A 20782-nucleotide genomic window follows, 5' to 3' on the forward strand; every position below is an offset into this window, starting at 1 on the left:
AAAAAAACAAATTTTAGCTATTGATTAGAAATTTAGTGATTGATTAGAAAAGCAGTTGCTTGTAAACATATCATTATAGCTCGGGGCTGAGAATTCCCTTGTTCGCTATTTTTGGCGAAATCGTGAACACGTCAGTGAAAACGGACTTGTAGTTTTTCTAGAATTGGCAGAACGAGGAACTCTTCATGAGCGCATTCATCATGAGACCATAGAGAATTTTTACCCCCCCACCAAAGTCTCCAGCAGTCGGGTGAGAATAGCAGCAGTAATATATAAAAGTTGAAAATCCAATATAATGTTAGCAAGCAGGTGTTGTAGGAAGAAGTTGTTCAAAGCACATTCTTTTTTTTTCCCTCCCATCTATTTTATTGCTGTATATTTTGCTTGTGCATTCCAGTGGAAACAGAATTCTGATTCTGTTTATTAAAAAAAAACAGTATTTTCAAAGTGATTTATTCCCCCCCCACTACCCACCAACATTGCTCTGTACTATATTTAGTAAGATGAGTGTGACACAATGACAAAGAATTGGTGTGGAGCAATGCTCATCTGGCTTTGATTTCATTTAAATCTAATGGAAACAGACGGAGCCATTTTAATTTAGACTGTGTCACTGTTGAAACTCTGTATGTACGGTGACTGTTGATTTGCTTTTAACTGATTTTGTTTTTCTACACATTGAAAAATGTAGGCAGAGGTGTGTGTGTGTGTGTGTCTGTGTGAGAGAGAAAGAAACAGATGCTTGTTGATTAAGTGTCTGCAGGTGATAACAGGACTACCCAAAGATACAAGAGGATCGTATATGATGTTGGCAGGGGTCAGGGGTCAGCCGTCTTCCATTTCCACAACCAAACGAGCTGCACTTTCCCAGGGGATCGGTTCACGCTTAAAACGTTCCTTATATTCCAATGCAGAGTTCCAGGTGACTGAGATGCAAACACTCCAACCTCAAAGATTAGGAATTCACTGCCTGAAAGGGTGGAGGAAGCAGATTCAATAGAAACTTTCAAAAAGGAGTTGGATGTACACTTGAAAAGGAAAAAATTTGCAAGGCGATGGGGAAAGAGCAGAGGAGTGTGACTAATTGCATAGATCTTTGAAAGAGCCAGCACAGGCATGATGGGCCGAATGGCTGCCTTCTATGCTGTATGATTATCTGTTAAGATAATTGGCAAAAGAACCAGGGGGAGATGAGGAGAAATTTTTTTATGCAGCAAGTTGTTATAATCTGGAATGTGCTGCCTGAAAAGGGCAGATTCAATAATAACTTTCAAAAGGGAATTGGATAAATACTTGAAAAGGAAAAAATTTGCAGGGCAATGGGGAAAGAGCAGGGGAGTGGGGACTAATTGGATAGTTCTTTCAAAGTGCCAACATAGGCACGATGGGCCCAATGGCCTCCTTCTGTGCTCTACGATTCTCTGTGCTCTACGATTCTCTGTGCTCTACGATTCTCTGTGCTCTTTCTCTCCCTTTCCGATCTTTATTAAGTCATTGGTTCCCCTGCCTTGTGCACATTGTGTATTTGGATGGGTAGGCTGGCTAGTCTCTTTCCATTACTGGTGCTACTTGCCAATATCTGTCAGGGGAAATCACAACTGCTTGGGGCAGGGGGAGGGCGTGGGCGAGATGTGTTCACTTTTTTTTCTCTTTGTTCCCCCCCCCCCCCCCCCCCCCACCAAACCCATCAATCTCCCCCGGCCTGGAAACCAACTCACTACCAAGGAATCTGAGCCATTGCCCCACCATAGTGAAGAAGCTAAGGTTGTATCGAGAGTTGGTGACTTTTATTTTAACCCCAAAGGAACCTTTGACCAGAGGTGCTTGTTACCTACACAGGGACAGGCATGACTTCAGATGTCCATCAAGCAGCACTTCATGTCTGTGTCTCCTCTGGACTGTGTTCTGCACAATTAACCACTCGCTCAACACAACACATTTTCCGACCGCATGAGGACGTCCCAAAGGCACTCTATTACCGTTAGACAGTACACCATCAGGAAGCAGTATTGGCAGTTGAGCCCAGCTCAAATCCTTGTTTTCAAATCCCTCCATGGCCTCGCCCCTCCCTATCTCTGTAACCTCCTCTAGCCCTACAACCCTCCGAGATCTCTGCACTCCACCAATTCTGACTTCTCGCCCATCCCCAATTTTAATCTCCCCACCATGGTGGCTGTGCCTTCCTTCCCTGGAATTCCTTCTCTAAACCTCTCCACCCCTCTCTCCTCCTTTAAGACCCTCCTTAAAACCTACCTCTTTGACCAAGCTTTTGGTCACCTGTCCTTATCTGACTCGGTGTCAAATTTTGTCTGATTTACACAGCTGTGAAGCAACTTGGGATGTTTTTACTATGTTAAAGGTGCTATGTAAATGCAAATTGTTGTTGCTGTATGCGTGTGCGTGCTGGCAATGAAGTGAAATGTGTTCCCTTTTAGGGGCCACCATCACCATCACCATAACCATAACCATTATTAGCCGCCAGTCCCCCCAGGAACAAATGGCACCGAATCAGCTACACCAACCGGTACAGGAACAGTCCTCGTTACAGATGGGCTCGTTTAATGTTACTTTATCCAAAAACACGCTGTCTCGTCTCCTTGGCTGTATGTTCGGTAGCCGTGTGGGCAGCCTCTTGTTTCCATCACTGCCGTGAGCCGGTCACTGTGTGGGATGCGAGCGTGTACTGGGGAGAGCGCCTGGTAACACTTGGAGTCTCTCCACTGTCAGCAGAGCGAGGTGGGGGAGGGCAACACGCTTGGTGCTGCACGCTGATATTCCTGTGCCCCATGCCTAGGGTGCCTCGTGGCTCAGTGGGTAGCACTCTCGCCTTTGAGTCAGAGGGTTGAGAGTTCAAGTCCCACTCCAGAGACTTCAGCACAAAATCTAGGCTGATACTTACAGGTACACTTCAAAGTACTTCATTGGCAGTGAAGTGCTCTAGGACATCCTGAGGACGTGAAAGGTGCTATATAAATGCAGGTCTTTTTTTCTATGCCTTGGTGCCTATGTTGCTTTATTTTGCCACTGCTTATATTTATCAGATAACTTTTGGGGTTTTGCAATTAGCTTGAATGCTTCCTGGGCTGGGGAGGAGGGGAAAACCAGCCAGGGTTCCCGTCTCCTGATCTCCATGCAGTGACTCCTGCTGGATAGTCCATCTGTGTGTGGCCTGGATCGGGCTTGACTAGGATGCCGCCCCTCCCAGTTGAATAGCCTGCTGGCACCTCCACCTGCGGATGAAGAATGAGCAGATGGGGGGCCGCCAGTTCATGAAGAACCTAACCCCATTGCTAGTCGTCCTTGGGAGAGGGGAGCAAGTTAAAATAAACCTGTAGGGCTGCTTTCAAAATGAAGGACGGTAGCCCTTGAAAGAAAACGCTGACCCTGTAATCTTTTACCTTCAGCCTTTTCAGTGACGATGACGACGAGGGCTTATTCAAACCGGTGACTCCGAAAGTGGGGAAGACGGTGAAACCCTTGGCCAAGAAGGAGGAAGAGGATGATGAGGAAGTGGTAAGAAAGTGATGAGCTGATTGCCGCAACAGTGAGGCAGGAAGAGAGCAGCATTGCAACGGTAACATCGTATGGTATAAAGGGATGGGAGACGGTTCAGTCCTATAGTATCAAGGAGTGGGGGTAAATTACTTGGATGTAACAAAGTGTTGGCCTTCGGGAACCAGATGTGTGATTCCAGGTCTAATCTACCCTGTAGCAGCAGGGACTGAGAGCCGAGGGGAATCGAGACCCCTGTCCTTTATCTTGTCCCATGCTCTTGAAACGGTGATGTGGGTGGAGTCAGTGTGCCATTTGTCACTCCACGTCTCGCGCTCTCTCGGTCACTGTCTCATTCTCTCCCTCTCTCTGTCTCAGAGTATGAAAGGCCGCCCACCGCCAGCCCCACTCTTCGGAGACGAGGAAGATGAAGATGACTTTGACTGGCTAGGATGAGGTGGCCTGTGGTGACGCTGTATAATTACTGAGGAGATGGAGCTGGTTCGCGAGGGAGCCAGGACGGATCCTCCACCTGTCTGGGAAACACAGTGCTTCTTCTGTGATGAGTAGCCCTGTGGGACTTCACATTCCGAGATTGTCTTAGTATTTGTAAGCTGCTGTGAGGCACTGTCCCCAGCCAGCACAGAATGAAACTGTTGATGAAAGTACACTGACACTGGCATTGTCCCTGAGCAGTGTCTGGTTCTGTCGCTCTCTTTTTAATCCCTGCTCAATTGAAATAAATTTTTACTGCTGCTACAGCCAAGGCTGTTGAGAAGCCCCAAATCTACACAGGGCGAGTAATGACTGGTAATAACTCTGTTACCCTGTCTGCCGCAGTATGATTGTCAATCCCTTTCCTCCAATTTTCACCTTGTTGAATTGTTTGTGTGTGATGCTCGTGCAGGGAGCGGAACATTGCCCTTGTTCTGTGTGTTGGGTGCAGCACGGGTTTGGTCCAAAATAAAGCTATCTCTGTGCCTTAACCTCCGACCAGTCGGCCCCCGACATTTCCATTCCCAACACCGTTCTTTGATGCCACCTGTGTGGGTGGGATTCCCGTTTCGGGGCGTTTGTTCCTCATTACATTGTGTTAAATTGCTCTCCTTCCTGTTAATGCTTCCACTACCCATTTAAAATAAACTGGTTAGCGACTCCCATCAAAATAACACAGCATGGTGTTAAGATAAACTGGTTAGCGACTCCTATCAAAGCATGGTGTTAAAATTAAGGAGAGGAGCTTAAATGTCTTTGTGCAGTAGAACGAGAGTGTTTATTTGCCTAAACTCACTTCTTCATTTTGGACCCTCGCTGCTGAAGAGAAGAAACCTTTATCCCCCCTAAACTGCATTCTTCATTTCTCTCCTCTTCCTCCTCCCCTACCCCCAATAAAGATTCCTTCCATTTTTCTCCTGGCATGTTCCATACCGTACACTGGGTCAGAGGGCAGCCAGCCTGTCGAAGCTTCCTGCTCGGAGGTGTGAGAGCCCCTGTGCTCGTCCTGTTGCATTCACTCAGTAATTCTCGACAATGTTGCTCAGGCGGGAGCTAAACGTAGAGGTATTCTTTTATACTTCCTCCTCTACTCTGCTTGTTTTTAGTAAAAACAAGAGCACTGGGCACAGATATGAAGGGGGTGGGGAACTGTGCTGCTGCAGTATAAAGGGGGTGGGGTTAGATGAAGTAGGGTAGGAAGAGGCTGAGACCAGTTGGGCCGAATGGCCTGTTTCTGTGCTGTACATTCTGTGTAATTCTAGGTAACAGTATCACAGAGGCGGGCAGTTCGTGCAGCAGTCTCATGGACAGGGAACTGCATCACCTGCTGTGCAATGGTCCAACATTTGAATTCAGAACTTGCTACGGGCAACTAGTGAGACCAGTGAAATGAACAATTAAGCCTAAGCTTCCATTGAGCAGCACAGAATGCTGTCTCCCTCGGCCAGTCTCCCAGCACCAGTATCATACTACCCTTGTTTTCAATTTCTCTTTCCTGTGACCCCAGGTTACCTGGTTGCTGGGCTTTCTGACCGTTTCCCCTTGCCTAAGGGAAGCAGCAAGTCTATTAGCATTTTCCTTGGCAAGCCAGGTGAAATTGTAAACTCCTTACATGTTGAAGTGAGGGCCTGAAGCAGCCTCCCAGTCTCTGGAGTGAGGTGACGTGGAGAGAAACCAGCATCCTTCAGAGCAGACTTCACACAAAGGATGACCATCCTTATACAAGTGTAGTGTGCAGGTTAGTTATGGATCAGTAACACTTGTGTATGAAGCTTTAAGGCTTGTTAATTGCATACAGTGCACATTTAAAATGGTCAAATTCTCGACCACGACATGTTCTTTTTCTCCTGTCTCTCCTGGAGTATAAATCCATAGGTGCTGGGGCATAAGAAATAGGAGCAGGAATAGGCCATCCGCCCCCTCGAACCGGCTCCGTCATTCAATCGGCTCACGGCTGATCTTCAACCTCAACTCCACTTTCCCGCCTGATCCCCATATCCCTGGATTCCCCTAGAGTCCAAAAATCTATCGATCTCTGCCTTGAATATACTCAATGACTGAGCATCCACAGCCCCCTGGGTTAGAGAATTCCAAAGATTCACAACCCTCTGAGTGAAAAAATTCCTCCTAATCTCAGTCTGGAATGGCCAACCCCTTAACCTGCGACTGTGCCCCCTCGTTCTAGACTCTCTAGCCAGGGGAAACAATCTCTCAGCCTCTACCCTGTCAAGCCCTCTCATGGTTTATGTTTCAATGAGATCACCTCTCATTCTTCTAAACTCCAGAGAGTATAGGCCCATTCTACTCAATCTCTCTTCATAGGACAACCCTCTCATCCCAGGAATTAATCTAGTGAACCTTCATTGCACCACCTCTAAGGCAAGTATATCCTTCCTTAGATAAGGAGATAAAAACTGTACACAGTACTCCAGATGAGGTCTCACTAAAGCCCTGTACAACTGTAGTAAGACTTCTGTACTCTTGCACTCCAATCTCCTTGCAATAAAGGCCAACATGACATTTGTTTTCCTAATTGCTTGCTGTACCTGCATACTAACTTTTTGTGTTTCTTGTATGAGGACACCCAAGTCTCTCTGAACACCAACATTTAATAGTTTCTCACCATTTTAAAAAATATTCTGTTTTTCTATTTTTCCAACCAAAGTGAATAACCTCATATTTCCCCACATTATATTCCATCTGCCACCTTCTTGCCCACTCACTTAACCTGTCTTATATCCCTTTGCAGACTCTGTGTCCTCCTCATAGCATACTTGCCCACCTAGCTTTGTATCCTCAGCAAACTTGGATACATTACACTCGGTCCCTTCATCTAAGTCATTAATATAGATTGTAAATAGCTGAGGCCCAAGCACTGACCCTTGTGGCACCCCACTAGTTACAGCCTGCTAACCTGAGAATGACCCGTTTATCCCTACTCTCTGTTTTCTGTCCTTTAACCAATCCTCTATCCATGCTAATATATTACCCCCAACCCCATGAGCCCTTACCTTATGTAACGACCTTTTACATGGCACCTTATCGAATGCCTTTTGATAATCCAAATATACTACATCCACTGGTTCCCCTTTATCCAACCTGCTAGTTACATCCTCAGAAAACTAATAAATTTGTCAAACATGATTCCCCTTTCATAAAACAATGTTGACTCTGCCTAATCATATTATGATTTTCTAAGTGCCCTGTTGCCACTCCCTCAATAATGGATTCCAGCATTTTCCTGATGACCGATGTCAGGCTAACTGGCCTGTAGTTCCCTGTTTTCTCTCTCCCTCCCTTCTTGAATAGCGGGGTAACATTTGCTACCTTCCAGTCGACTGGGATCGTGCCAGAATCTAGAGAATTTTGGAAGAAATTTGTAAATATAAATCCATGGGTGCCGGGTCTGTCTGGAGTATAAATCCATGGGCTCCAGGTCCCTCTGGTTTTGCCTATGTGGACATTATTCACGAGTGAACGTAAAGGGTGAGTGCTGGCAGCTGAATGGTTCGGGGTATCCTAACCGAGCTTAATCCTGTTGCTCACCTCCCAGCTATGATCAGGAGTGGAAACCCTGGCTGATTTCCCTCTGCCTTGAATCCTGGGCTGCCGAGACTCTGCTCTTAGAATTAAGGAACAGTAGAGGAGCTGTTACGCTACTGGATGTATACTATAGGCCATCAAATAGTGGGAAGGAGATAAAGGAGCAAATTTGCAGGCAAACTACAGAAAGTTGCAAGAACTATAAGAGTAGAGATAATGGAGGACTTCAATTGTTGCAATATAGACTGGGGCAGTAATGGTGTAAAGGGCAAAGAGGAGGAGGAATTCCTAAAATGTGTTTCCAGCCCAATGAGGAAGGAAGCAGTGCTGGATCTAGTGTTGGGGAATGAAGTGGGACTGGTGGAGCATGTTTCAGTGGGGGAGCATTTGGGGAACAGTGATCATAATATCATTAGGTTTAGAATAGTTGTGGAAAAGGACAAGGAACAATCTAATGTGAAAATACTTAACTGGAGGAGGGCAAGTTTCAATGTGTTAAAAAGTGGGCTTGCCCATGTGGATTGGAATCAAAAATTGGTGGGCAAAACAGAATTGAACAATGGGAGGCCTTCAAAGAGGAGATGGTTCGAGTACAGAGTAGACATATCCCTACAAGGGGGGGAGGGCATCCAAAGCTAGAGCTCCCTGGATGACTAAGGATATAGAGATTAAAATGAAACTGAAAAAGGAGGCTTATGACGAATGTAAGATTCATAATACAGTAGAGAACCTACTAATGAAAGTCAGCATAGATTTGTTAAAGGTAAATCGCGATTGACTAACTTGATTGAGTTCTTTGATGAAGTAACGGAGAGGGTTGATGAGGGTAGTGCAGTTGATGTTGTGTATATGGACTTTCAAAAGGCATTTGATAAAGTACCACATAATAGACTTGTCAGCAAAATTAAAGCCCATGGGATTAAAGGGACAGTGGCAGCGTGGATACAAAATTGCCGAGGGGACAAAAAAAAGAGAGCAGTTGGTGAATAGATGTTTTTCAGACTGGAAGGAAGTATATAGTGGTGTTCCAAGGGGTCAGTATCAGGACCACTGCTCTTTTTGATATATATTAATGACCTGGACTTGGGTATAGAGGGTATAATTTCAAAGTTTGCAGATGAAACAAAACTCAGAAATGTAGTAAACAATGTGAAAGATAGTAATCGACTTCAGGAGGACATAGACTGGTGAAATGGGCAGTCGCATGGCAGATGGAATTTAACGCAGAGAAGTATGAAGTGATACATTTTGCTGGGAAGAATGAGGAGAGGCAATATAAACTAAATGGTGCAATTTTAAATTGGGGTGCGGGAACAGAGAGACCTGGGGGTGTATACACAAATCTTTGAAGGTGGCTGGACAAGTTGAGAAGGCTGTTTTTAAAAGAAAAGCATATGGGACCCTGGGCTTTATTGATAGAGGCATATAGTACAAAGCAAGAATGTTATGTTAAACCTTTATAAAACACTGGTTAGGCAATTCTGGGCACCACACTTTAGGAAGGATGTCAAGGCCTTAGCGAGGGTGCAGAGAGATTTACTAGAATGGTACCAGGGATGAGGGACTTCAGTTATGTGGATAGACTGGAGAAGCTGGGATTGTTCTCCTTAGAGCAGAGAAGGTGAACGGGAGATTTGATAGAGGTGTTCAAAATTGTGAACTGTTTTGACAGAGTAAATAAGGAAAAACTGTTTCCAGTGGTAGAAGGGGCAGTAACCAGAGGACACAGATTTAAGGTGATCGGCAGAAGAGCCAGAATGGGCAAGAGGAAACATTTTTTTACACAGCGAGTTGTTATCTGGAATGCACTGTCTGAAAGGGCGGTGGAAACAGATTCAACAGTAACTGTCAAAAGAGAATTGGATAAATACTTGATAAGGAAAAAATTACTGGGGAAAGAGCAGGGGAATGGGACTAATTGGATAGCACTTGCAAAGAGCCGGCACAGGTACGATGGGCTGAATGGCCTCCTCCTGTGCTGTACCATGCTGCTACTATGATACTTACGCTACCCTGGCTAATATCAGCTAACTCAGCACAGGCCGGAGATTGAACCTGGGACCTTTTGGTTTGGTCTATGTGGCTTAGCTATTCACTGGATAAATTTGCTGCACCAACGGGCATTCCCCTGACTACAGGATGGAGAGTGTACATGGATGGAGATGGTATGTGAAAGGGCTAAAGAAAATACTGTGGGCGAACTGAATTGTGATATGATGCTCTTGTTCAGTTTGTACTGTGTTGTGGGAGTGCCAAAGGGCAGTGTGCAGTACCATCTGCTGTCCACAAGAGGGTGGCATGTGCAGCTCAGCAACTTACACAATGCAGCCTTGCCCTCTGCTGGCAGAGAGACAACACCATGGGAGCTGGGAACTGCTTTCAAAGGCTGACTTCACCTTGCGGTCAGAAGTATTGACAGCTATTAAAATCAAATATAGACTGGAATAAGGGGAAGCTAGAAGGGAGAAAGGAATATGAAGGATAGGGACTAGAGGTAGATGACGAGGGGTGGGAGGAGCTCGTGTGGAGCATAAACACCGGCATAGACCAGTTGGGCAAAATGGCCTGTTTCTGTACTTAAAAGCAATTGAGAAAATGCAATTCTTTGTCATCACTGTCTCTTTACAAACAGGGTGATCGGCCATTGCTCCTGTACGAACGATGCAGATGTGTTGAGTTTTGTTTCTGCCCAGACAGCTGTTGGGCTCTACAATTGACCTCAGTGACCCTGATGTATGTGGGGAGGTGAAAAAAATAATCAGCAGGGGTTTGCACTTGTATTTAAAAATCCACATCTGTCAGCAGCAGGATTAGAGACTGCTGTGCTGGAGCCTGCGCCCACCTGTAGTGCTGGTTGACACAGATAGAATGGCTGTTTGGAGAGTGGCCTGCAGTTCTGGAACTGTGTCCCAGCCAAGATCCAAACCTTTGAGAGGGGACAAAATTGCAGCGTGTAGAATTTCCGCCGGGGTGCCCCGATTTCCGGAGGTGGTAGAATTTTTTGCTGGGGTGCCCCTAATTTCCAGCTGTAACTGCAGCAGAAGCCCAGAAGTTACAGGGGAAGATTGGTAGAACCCCACAGGAAATTCCAGCTGTGGGGGTCTCTGACTGGTGAGATCGTCTGATCTGTTTTTCACACCACTCGAATAGTGTTTTGAAGCCTGTTTTCCCACTGCTCTGATTCTTGTCAAACTTCCTGCTGCACTGGGATATTTATCCAGATTTAGAAGTTTAAAGGTTTGACACGGTACTAGTTTGGTTCAACACCTCCCTCTCTAAGGGCTGCTCCTGCCTAATGCCAGTTAGTTCCACCTCCCCCTGGCATAAGGGCCAGGTCCTTAGTCCTTTCCAGTAACCATACTTGTGTCATCTGCTTATGCTGTCTTCTGATGATGCAGAAGTTTCAAACTCATTAATTTTATTCCAGCCTTGGCAAGAAGGGCTATAGTCTCACTTACAGGTGGGACCTGTAACGCAGTGTGCTTTCTTCACTGGTGCAGAGAGGGAGAGGTGAAAAATTGTTCAGTTTATGATTAAAATCAGCTGCCTGTGCTGTGAGCACTGGGCCATCCACCGGCAGCGGGGAGTTCTCCAAGTGTAGTGGGGTGGGGCTGAGCTCTTACGCAGAGTTCCACCTCTAGTTGTGGTGCTGCTCTGGTTTAGAGTGGTATGAATACGAAATGCTCGGTACCTACCATGGATAAGGCCTTCCTGATAAAAGCATTCCTACGCCCCTGTGCAAATCTCTCATCGAGCCTGCCTTCCAACTTCTGCCTGAACTGGATAGGTTCCAAATGAGCTCCTGTTTCATTCTTCAGCTGATGCACTTACCGCCCCCCCCCCCCCACATCACTGCATCTGTCTCTGGCCAGAGTGAGGATGTGACCAGACAACAGCCACAGTGGTTGGGTGTGAAAATTCATCAAGGAACCTTGGTCTTGAATGACTACTAGTCCTCTGTGGAAAATGGGCACCATAAAGCTAGTTTTAACTTTGTTCTCCTACTACTAGTGGATCACCAGCTGTATATTAGCTGCTGCCAGCCCACGCAAGGCACAATCGTCCTACTTGTAATATATGAACCTGGACACACTTAACATCTACATAGCTTGGGATGAATGGCCTCCCTCAGTTGGTGCTTCCAGCAGCATTTGCTTGGTATCTCTCTCTTCCCTACCCTACAGAGTAGTTCTATTTCAGCACCTTTTTCCCAAAACTATCACTAGCAGCAGGTGCTCCTGGTAACACAGTAGAGGACAGTTAAGAGTTTCAAGTTGCTATGTGGACTGGGCCCTGCAGACTGAGCTGACCGAGCACACATTCCTGAAGGTCACAGCCCCAAAACCATCATCAATAGTCATACTCACCATTAAGGCAGATGAACTAATAGGGAGATGAGTGGCTTGAAACATTTTGCTTCTGATGTGAAAACAATAACAGGAATTACCTGCAGCATTTTACAGTCTTCTACACAACCTCACACTCCCCTTGCCCCACCAATAGCAGCTGTATGTTCAGCAGCCGAAACCCCAGAGTCTGGCATTCCTTCACTAAACCAGTCCTCCTCCCTCTTCTCCTTTAAGACCTGCCTTAAAACACACATCTTTGATCTCTCCTCCATAGCTCAGTGTCTATTTTTTGAATATGCCTCTGAAGTGCCTTCCGATGTTACTGTCTGGTAAAGGGGCTGTTGTGTCGCAGTGGTAGCACTCTTGCCTCTGAGTCAGAAGGTTGTGGGTTCACGTCCCACTCCAGAGACTCAAGCACATAATCTAGGCTGACACTCCCAGTGCAGTGCTGAGGGAGTGTTGCACTGTCAGCAGTGTCGATTTTCAGATGAGACATTAAACAGTCCTGTCTGCCCTCTCAGGTGGGTGTAAAAGATCCCATAGCCACTAGTTCAAAGAGCAGGGGAGTTCTCCCCAGTGTCCTGGGCCAATATTAATCCCTCAACCAACATCACTTAACAATTATCTGGTCATTATCATATTGTTGTTTGAGGGACCCGGCTGCTGTGTTTCCTACATTACAAGTTAAAGTACTTCATTGGCTGTAAAGTGCTTTGGGATGTCCTGAGGTTGTGAAAGGCACTTTATCTTTTATATAATGAGAGTTGTTATTTATAACATTACCAATACCAGCACTCGGTCTAATACAGCTGCAGTCATTTCACAGCCAATGAGAACACAACTTGGTCCTGACCTCTAGCGAATTTCAGTCCTAACATCAAGCTCAAAAAAAGTCTTCAAATCTCATTCTTCTATCACTCTCTCAATCTCCATCACACAGACAACAGTCTTCTGGATGCAGTATCTCTGTACTGATGGGAATAGCACATTTATATTTTTAAAAAATCTATCAATGTTACCTAAGCTTGATTGTTCCATGCCCTTTAGTGCTTTCATCTGAACAGTCACCTACGATAGCTCTGTGGAAACATGCCCAGAGCAACCAGCAACGTTCCAAGGGCAATCCTAAGAAGCCAGGCCAAGATCAAAAAAAGCAGCAAACCACACGAGGGGAGATGACACACCAGGATCCAGCAAGCTGGTTTATGCTTCATTTTAAGACCTTTATTGTGACAAAGACTTCCCATAACAATCACTTTTTAACACGTGTATATAACCCTCGAGTATTGGAACTCACGGCAAGACCTTCATTAACATTATCCATGAGTGCATACATCCTGAATGGAAAGAGATTCAATAAATAAAAAAAATCAGTCATTTTTAATAAAAACATGCTTTACATTCTTGTGTCAAATTTAATGCAACATGCAGCTTCTAATCTTCTCTTGGGAGGAACTCTGATGAAGGGAGAAAGCCTTTAATGCAGGATACCACTGAGGCTGCAAAAGAAAATGAAGTAGTGACTAGGTGACACCAACCGTGGGTTCATAAAGCCCTTCGAGAGCAGGAACACTGATGGAGGCAAGGACATGTTTCAGCTAGGAGACGTTTCAGTGAGTCCTCATTTCAATTGAGTGGGGAGCAAACAGTATATTTGGAGTTTGAAGAAGAAAGCAAGAGTCTGGGGGAGCACATAACAGTAAACGGGGTGACTTTCTTGGGGCGTCTCCCGCTCGGTAACTTGGATCCGACCCCACTGACATGCGTAAATGGGGTTCCACTGAAGTTACGGCAGTGGAGTGCGAGAAGTCCAACGAAAAGTGACCCCACAAGTATCTAAGACCAATTGTGTTCTATGGAACAAGACGACGCACAGCAGTTACTCGTAACTAGAACTGCACTGACTACACCAGCAAAACAGCAACTGTGATTTTGGGGAAGTATCTTTTAAGGGGTTCCCCTCCCCTTCCCCCAGCTTCAGGAAATACCACTCAGATACCAGCCAGGAGCTCTTGATCTGGCAGTTTTCCCAGCAGGTGGAAGTAATTCCATTGATCAGGGGGTTTGGAGAAGAAAGACTCCCACTTCCCACTCCCCCCGGTGGGTGATGGAGGGGTCAATGAGGGTTGGGGGAGGGAAACAAGAAAGAAAAATCAATTTTAACACATAATTTTATACTGAGTGTCAGAATTGACTAGCATCACAAGTCTATATTGGCCATTAAACCACACAACATATAAAGGACTCTGGTACAAATTGAGCAGTAGTTACACTATGAACAGAACAGGAAGGCAACAATTCAATATATTACACAATAAAACTTCACTAATTGGGTTAAGTTTTTTTTAAAAAATGAAATCATCGTTTGCCTTATTAACATAAAATTGCAACATGTTAAGAGACCTCACTGCTGCTGTCCTAATTCCACTCAAAGACAAACTAGATCCCACTTCACTCCTGGTCGGCAGAGTACAGAGCAACGGGAAGAGTTTGTAACCCTAATCCTGACCTCACCAAGTCACGGTGCCACTTCCCTGACTTGTAGGCGGGCTGACTCGAGCCTGCCCCTGAACTGTGCCAGCACGGGTGACGGGCACCAGGATACAGCTCAAACTGACTACGTTCCCTGCAGATTTGTTGCACCAACTCCCAGTGGGATTCCAAGACGTCTCCAGGAATAAAGAGCACAAACTCACAGCAGCAAGAAAACAAAATGATCAAAAATGTTAATTTTCTGTTCCAGTTTTCTGCTCGTTGTGTACTCAAGGAGTTAGCGATAAAACCAGTTACTACACAGTGCTATGTCATGGCAGCACGACAGGGACTAACATCACTGCCAAGCATAACCCAGGCCTCGACCAGGAGTACAAGACCACCCGTCCATGAAGGCCACCTCAAGCCAGCCCGCCAGGAGGCTGTTCCACACGGCTTTACCGAGAGTAAACATAATGTATCTGTGGGGGGGGGGGGGAAAGAGGACGAATAAGGCACCGGCAGGCTGAGGTGTGATGAAGTGGAGGAGGTTGCAGGCAGATCTGTGGGAGACAAAAATGTAAAGTTAACAACTGAAATGAAAAAAAAGATACCAATACAGGGTGGGCTCCAAATGCAAACTGCCCGTCAAGAGACTGGAGGGACCCACGGCACATGGCTGACCACGCAGCTGCTTGAAATGGGCCACTGCAGGATTTCTGCTGGAAGTGTAAATCTGACGGCATTAATCTAGAACCGTAGAATCACACGGCAAAGGAGGCGGCCATTCGGCCCATCGTGCCTGTGCCGGCTCTTTGAAAGAGGTATCCAATTAGTCCCACTCCCCTGCTCTTTCCCCATTGCCCTGCAAATTTTTCCGTTTCAATCTGCTTTGTGAACACAGACTGTGGCAATGAGGAAGTGGGCCAGTTGCACGTTCACCAACATCTCTAACAGGCATCCGGAGTGAATCATCTCTGCTGGTACCGAGGGCGGCAGAAATGGGAAACACCCTCAGTGGATAAAGGCACCGCACCCAGTGGTCACTGGGCCTTCCAAATCAGGCAAGCCCCAGGTTTGATCCTCAGTGTGTCCCGGGGTTAGCCGTCAGCCTTGGACTGTTGGGGAGGAAGGCGACAGAAAGAAAAACAATATGATTGATATCATAGAGTTATACAACACGGATAGAGGCCCTTCGGCCCATCGTGTCCGCGCCGGCCATCAAGCCCTGTCTACTCTAATCCCATATTCCAGCATTTGGTCCGTAGCCTTGTATGCTATGGCATTTCAGGTGCTCATCCAAATGCTTCTTGAATGTTGTGAGGGTTCCTGCCTCCACAACCCTTTCAGGCAGTGAGTTCCAGACTCCAACCACCCTCTGGGTGAAAAAGTTCTTTCTCAAATCCCCTCTAAACCTCCCGCCTTTTACCTTGAATCTATGTCCCCTTGTTATAGAACCCTCAACGAAGGGAAAAAGCTCCTTAGTATCCATCCTATCTGTGCCCCTCATAATTTTGTATCCAGCGACCCTCTGCTGGTAGAGCACAGGTGAACATTTAGTAAGGATTCTTAGTCTGTGACATTTTGCCAAATTTCACCAAAAAATCATGACTCATATTCGAAGCTTTAAGCAAGTATTATTTTGCTTTGATAACGCCTTTATTACTTGATGCATTATGGAGCTAATGGTTAATAAAGACAGGCAAGTGAGAACCTTAAATCACTGGCTCAGATTTGGAGGCCCTTCAGAATTCTGAGAGGGCAGAAAGGCCAATTCTGGGTCACCGAGCAACACCAGCAGTCACCACTCAGATGGTCTTTGGCCTAATCCGAGATTACTATTTGGAAAGCTCACAGTCCATCTCAATTACCTGAGACAAGTGTGGAGAGGAGACGGCATTTAGAGAGTGGGAGCCGAGGCAGGGGAAGAGAGAACGAAGGTGGGAGAAGTGTAGCAGGAATTGGTGGGGCTAAAGAGGAAAGCGAGTTAGAACAGGAAGCGAGTGGGCTGAGGAGAATAGCATCAGACAGCATAGAAGGAGGCCTTTCAGCCCATCGTGCCTGTGCCAGCTCTTTGAAAGACCTATCTAATTAGTCCCACTCCCTTACCCTTTCCCCAAAGCCCTACAAATTGTTCCATTTCAAGTGTATATCCAATTCCCTTTTGAAAATTACTATTGAATCTGCTTCCACCGCCCTTTCAGTCAGTGCATTCCAGATCATGACAACTCGCTGTGTAAATAAATTTCTCATCTCGCCTCTGGTTCTTTTGCCAATTACCTTAAATCTGTGTCCTCTGGTTACCGACCCTTCTGCCAGTGGAAATACTTTCTCCTCATTTACTCTATCAAAACCTTTCATGATTTTGAACACCTCAATTAAATCTCCCCTTAACCTTCTCTGCTCTAAGGAGAACAATCCCAGCTTCTCCAGTCTCTCCACATAACTGAAATCCCGCATCCCTGGTACCATTCTAGTAAATCTCCTCCGCACCCTCTCTAAGGCCTTGACATCCTTCTTAAAGTGTGGTGCCCAGAATTGGACACAATACTCCAGTTGAGGCCTAACCGGTGATTTATAAAGGTTTAGCAAAACTTCCTTGTTTTTGTACTCTATGCCTCTGTTTATAAAGCCCAGGACACCATATGTGCACCCCCAGGTCTCTGTTCCTGCACCCCCTTTAAAATTGCACCATTTAGTTTATATTGCCTCTCCTCATTCTTCCTACCAAAATGAACCACTTCACACTTCTGTGTTAAATTCCATCTGCCATGTGTCTGCCCATTTCACCAGTCTATGTCCTCCTAACATCTGCTACTATCCTCATTGTTTACTACACTTCCGAGTTTTGTGTCAGTTGACCAAAGTATTGCTGAGCTGGCCCCAAACGTGGAAGAGATGTGAACCACCGGGCTGGACTGTGGTGAATTGGGTAACGACGTAACGCAGCAGAACACAGCACGAGACCGGTTACTCTGGGTACCGAGGCAGGGAGAGAGAACCACAGGCAGTCAGACCAACAATGAAACCAAACAGGACAAGACTGCTAATGAGATTAGAGAAATTGAGTGAGTGTAGAGACGGGACAAACCAAGACAAGTAGTTGTAATGGATTCCATTGTGGGAGGTGTTGGGGAAATGGGCTGTATAGGTACGAGTACAAAACCTGCTGAGGGTTTCAGCAGATGAATTGGTGGTTGAGGCTGCACACTGATGTAAATGATGAGTGGAGGGTCTAAAGGAAGGGTACACGCCTGTAATAGGAGAGCTTGCACTCGAGGAGCAAGGTCATGATCTTGGGCCTTATGTCTGATACTTGAGGAAAGTGGGTGGATGAAGAGACAAAGTATGCTTATGTTATAAATAGAGTTATCTGCGTCTCCGACAGTGCAGCACTCCCGCAGTCCAGCACGGCACCTCCGACAGTGCAGCACTCCCGCAGTCCGGCATTGAAGTGTTAGCCTAGATCATGTGTTCAAGTCCTACAATGGGGATTGAATCAATAATGATCTTGTGATTCAGGCAAAATTTAAACAGGCAAGACACAGACTGATTATCATTTGGTATCATTTTTCGAGGAGCAATAGTTAAACCACCGATGGGGCAGAAGGAAGGAGAGAAAACAGAAAGTGATGCAAGTGATGGGAGTAGGAGAAAGCCAAGGACAAAACATCAAGCAAACTGAAGAAAATGTGGGAAAGACAAAAAGATTTAATGCATAAACAAAGTGAGACCATAGGAACAATAAACAGGAATAAAAGTGATGAATCAGGAACTAACCAAACAAACAATCACGAAAGAGACAGGTTATCTGTCGGGAGATCACATCAAATGAAATTGAGAGAAAGGTCAGAAATGGGATTGAGTCTCTTGAACAGAGGGGGAAGAGTAAAGAGGTCTTAGTGATAGGACTAGCATTTATATAGTGTCTTCAGGATGTCCCAAAGCACTTTACAGCCAATGAAGTACTTTTGAAGTGTAGTCACTGTTGTAATGTAGGAAATGCGGCAGCCAATTTGCGCACAGCAAGGTTCCACAAACAGCAATGTGATAATGACCAGATAATCTTTTTTAGTGATGTTGATTGAGGGATAAACATTGCCCAGTTCACCGGGGAGAACTCCCCTGCTCTTCTGTGAATCGTGCCGCGAGATCCTTCACATCCACCTGAGAGGGCAGATGGGGCCTCGGTTTAACCCCTCATCTGAAAGACTGCACCTCCGACAGTGCTGGAGGGTGGCCAACACACGTGGGGTCCCTGGGGTGAGATGTTGGAGGGTGGCCAACACACGTGGGGTCCCTGGGGTGAGATGTTGGAGAGTGGCCAACACACGAGGGGTCCCTGGGGTGAGATGTTGGAGGGTGGCCAACACACGTGGGGTCCCTGGGGTGAGATGTTGGAGGGTGGCCAACACACGAGGGGTCCCTGGGGTGAGATGTTGGAGAGTGGCCAACACACGAGGGGTCCCTGGGGTGAGATGTTGGAGAGTGGCCAACACACGAGGGGTCCCTGGGGTGAGATGTTGGAGAGTGGCCAACACACGAGGGGTCCCTGGGGTGAGATGTTGGAGGACGGCCAACACACGTGGGGTCCCTGGGGTGAGATGTTGGAGAGTGGCCAACACACGAGGGGTCCCTGGGGTGAGATGTTGGAGGGTGGCCAACACACGTGGGGTCCCTGGGGTGAGATGTTGGAGGGTGGCCAACACACGAGGGGTCCCTGGGGTGAGATGTTGGAGAGTGGCCAACACACGAGGGGTCCCTGGGGTGAGATGTTGGAGGGTGGCCAACACACGAGGGGTCCCTGGGGTGAGATGTTGGAGAGTGGCCAACACACGAGGGGTCCCTGGGGTGAGATGTTGGAGAGTGGCCAACACACGAGGGGTCCCTGGGGTGAGATGTTGGAGGACGGCCAACACGTGGGGTCCCTGGGGTAAGCAACGGAGTCCACACTCCCAGTTCTTTTTTGGAACCCATGGGGGCCTCTTACTCGAACCCTGCAGGTGTCTCCAGAAGGACCGGTTAATCCAAACCCGTGGGCTGGTCCTTACGCGTTTCTGGTAATTTCGAACTTCATGTGGGGGGCGGGGGGTGGCACACGTACATTGAACAGGGACGGGCTGCATCTCAGGATGTACGATACATGCGGATCTTTTGTTCGATGTCCTTCCGGCAGAGCGGGCAGTTGTGCAGCTCCGCCCCACACGTCTGACAGCAGCAAACGTGGCCACAGGGCAGGAAGATCATCTGACTCTGGAAAAAAAACAAGAGAGATTGTCAGCACTTTCCCCGACTGACTGCCTTTTACAGCCAATCATGGCCTCTCTCCCCTCACCTCCCTTTTAGATCATTTCTCCTTTACATGGGCACTGATTGGCTCCTTCTCCTCTACAGCAGCACCGTGGCTAGTGTGTACCATCCACAGGATGCGCTGCAGCAACTCGCCAAGGCTTCTTCGACAGCACCTCCCAAACCCACGACCTCTACCACCTAGAAGGACAAGAGCAGCAGGTACATGGGAACAACACCACCTGCATGTTCCCCTCCAAGTCACACACCATCCCGACTTGGAAATATATCGCCGTTCCTTCATCGTCGCTGGGTCAAAATCCTGGAACTCCCTTCCTAACAGCACTGTGGGAGAACCTTCACCACACGGACTGCAGCGGTTCAAGAAGGCGGCTCACCACCACCTTCTCAAGGGCAATTAGGGATGGGCAATAAATGCCGGCCTCGCCAGCAATGCCCACATCCCAAAGAATGATACATAAAAAAATAACTGGTCCCTCCCAGGTCAAAATAAATGAAGTGATAGGAAGAAAAGAAAATTCTGAAAATCTGAAATAAAAATCGGAAATTTCTGGAAACACACAAGTCAGTGGGCATCTGTTAGGAGAAAGGATAGGTTCATGTTTGAGTACTGACCCGTGGCCAGATCAGAAACATCTACACCTAAAATGTTAACCCATATTTTCTCTCTTCAGAGGCTGGCAGGTCTGCTGTTTGTTCAATATATACAATGAATGGGGTGCGCTGGTCCCACCTACCATAGCCCAGCAGTGAGTCCCCTTCCCCACTAAATGACCAACACAGAAATTACAGCCAGTTAACAGGCCCTTCAACCCAACCAGTCTGTGTTGGTTTTTATCCTCCACACAAGCAGTTGTGCTAATCCCATGTGCCCATTCTGTTCCCATATCCCTTTATCCCCCCCTAGCCTTCAATCATCTATCTAAACAATTCTTAAATGGTGACATGGCCTCTGCTTCAATCACTAACTCTGGTCGTCCATTTCACACCCTCACAACACCGCTGTGTAAAAACAAACACAAGGTGGATACTGCTACTTTAAAGAAATCAGCTCATAAAACAAAGTACTTTCATTCTCCACACTTAAAAGGACAAGGTCTTGATGGAAACAGTGTGGACAA

The 20782-nt window shown here is 46.7% G+C and overlaps 2 protein-coding genes across 4 annotated transcripts in view; one reads left to right on the forward strand and one right to left on the reverse strand.

Annotated features, from left to right (window-relative positions):
* Positions 1-13280, forward strand: part of fkbp15b (FKBP prolyl isomerase family member 15b) — an 83787-nt gene extending 70507 nt beyond the window's left edge. For both annotated transcript variants that reach the window (XM_067969536.1, XM_067969537.1), the window contains 2 exons: positions 3405-3513; positions 3871-13280. In XM_067969536.1, the coding sequence (XP_067825637.1) occupies positions 3405-3513; positions 3871-3948 (187 nt within the window). In that variant the 3' untranslated portion in view covers positions 3949-13280. The remainder of the gene's footprint in view (positions 1-3404; positions 3514-3870) is intronic.
* lrsam1 (leucine rich repeat and sterile alpha motif containing 1) overlaps positions 13082-20782 on the reverse strand; it is a 69068-nt gene continuing 61367 nt past the window's right edge. For both annotated transcript variants that reach the window (XM_067969539.1, XM_067969538.1), the window contains exons 24-25: positions 19456-19604; positions 13082-14914 (exon numbers count right to left, since the gene is read on the reverse strand). In XM_067969539.1, the coding sequence (XP_067825640.1) occupies positions 19479-19604 (126 nt within the window). In that variant the 3' untranslated portion in view covers positions 13082-14914; positions 19456-19478. The remainder of the gene's footprint in view (positions 14915-19455; positions 19605-20782) is intronic.

This window comes from Heptranchias perlo, chromosome 31 (genome assembly GCF_035084215.1).
Source record: "Heptranchias perlo isolate sHepPer1 chromosome 31, sHepPer1.hap1, whole genome shotgun sequence".
Lineage (NCBI taxonomy): Eukaryota > Metazoa > Chordata > Chondrichthyes > Hexanchiformes > Hexanchidae > Heptranchias > Heptranchias perlo.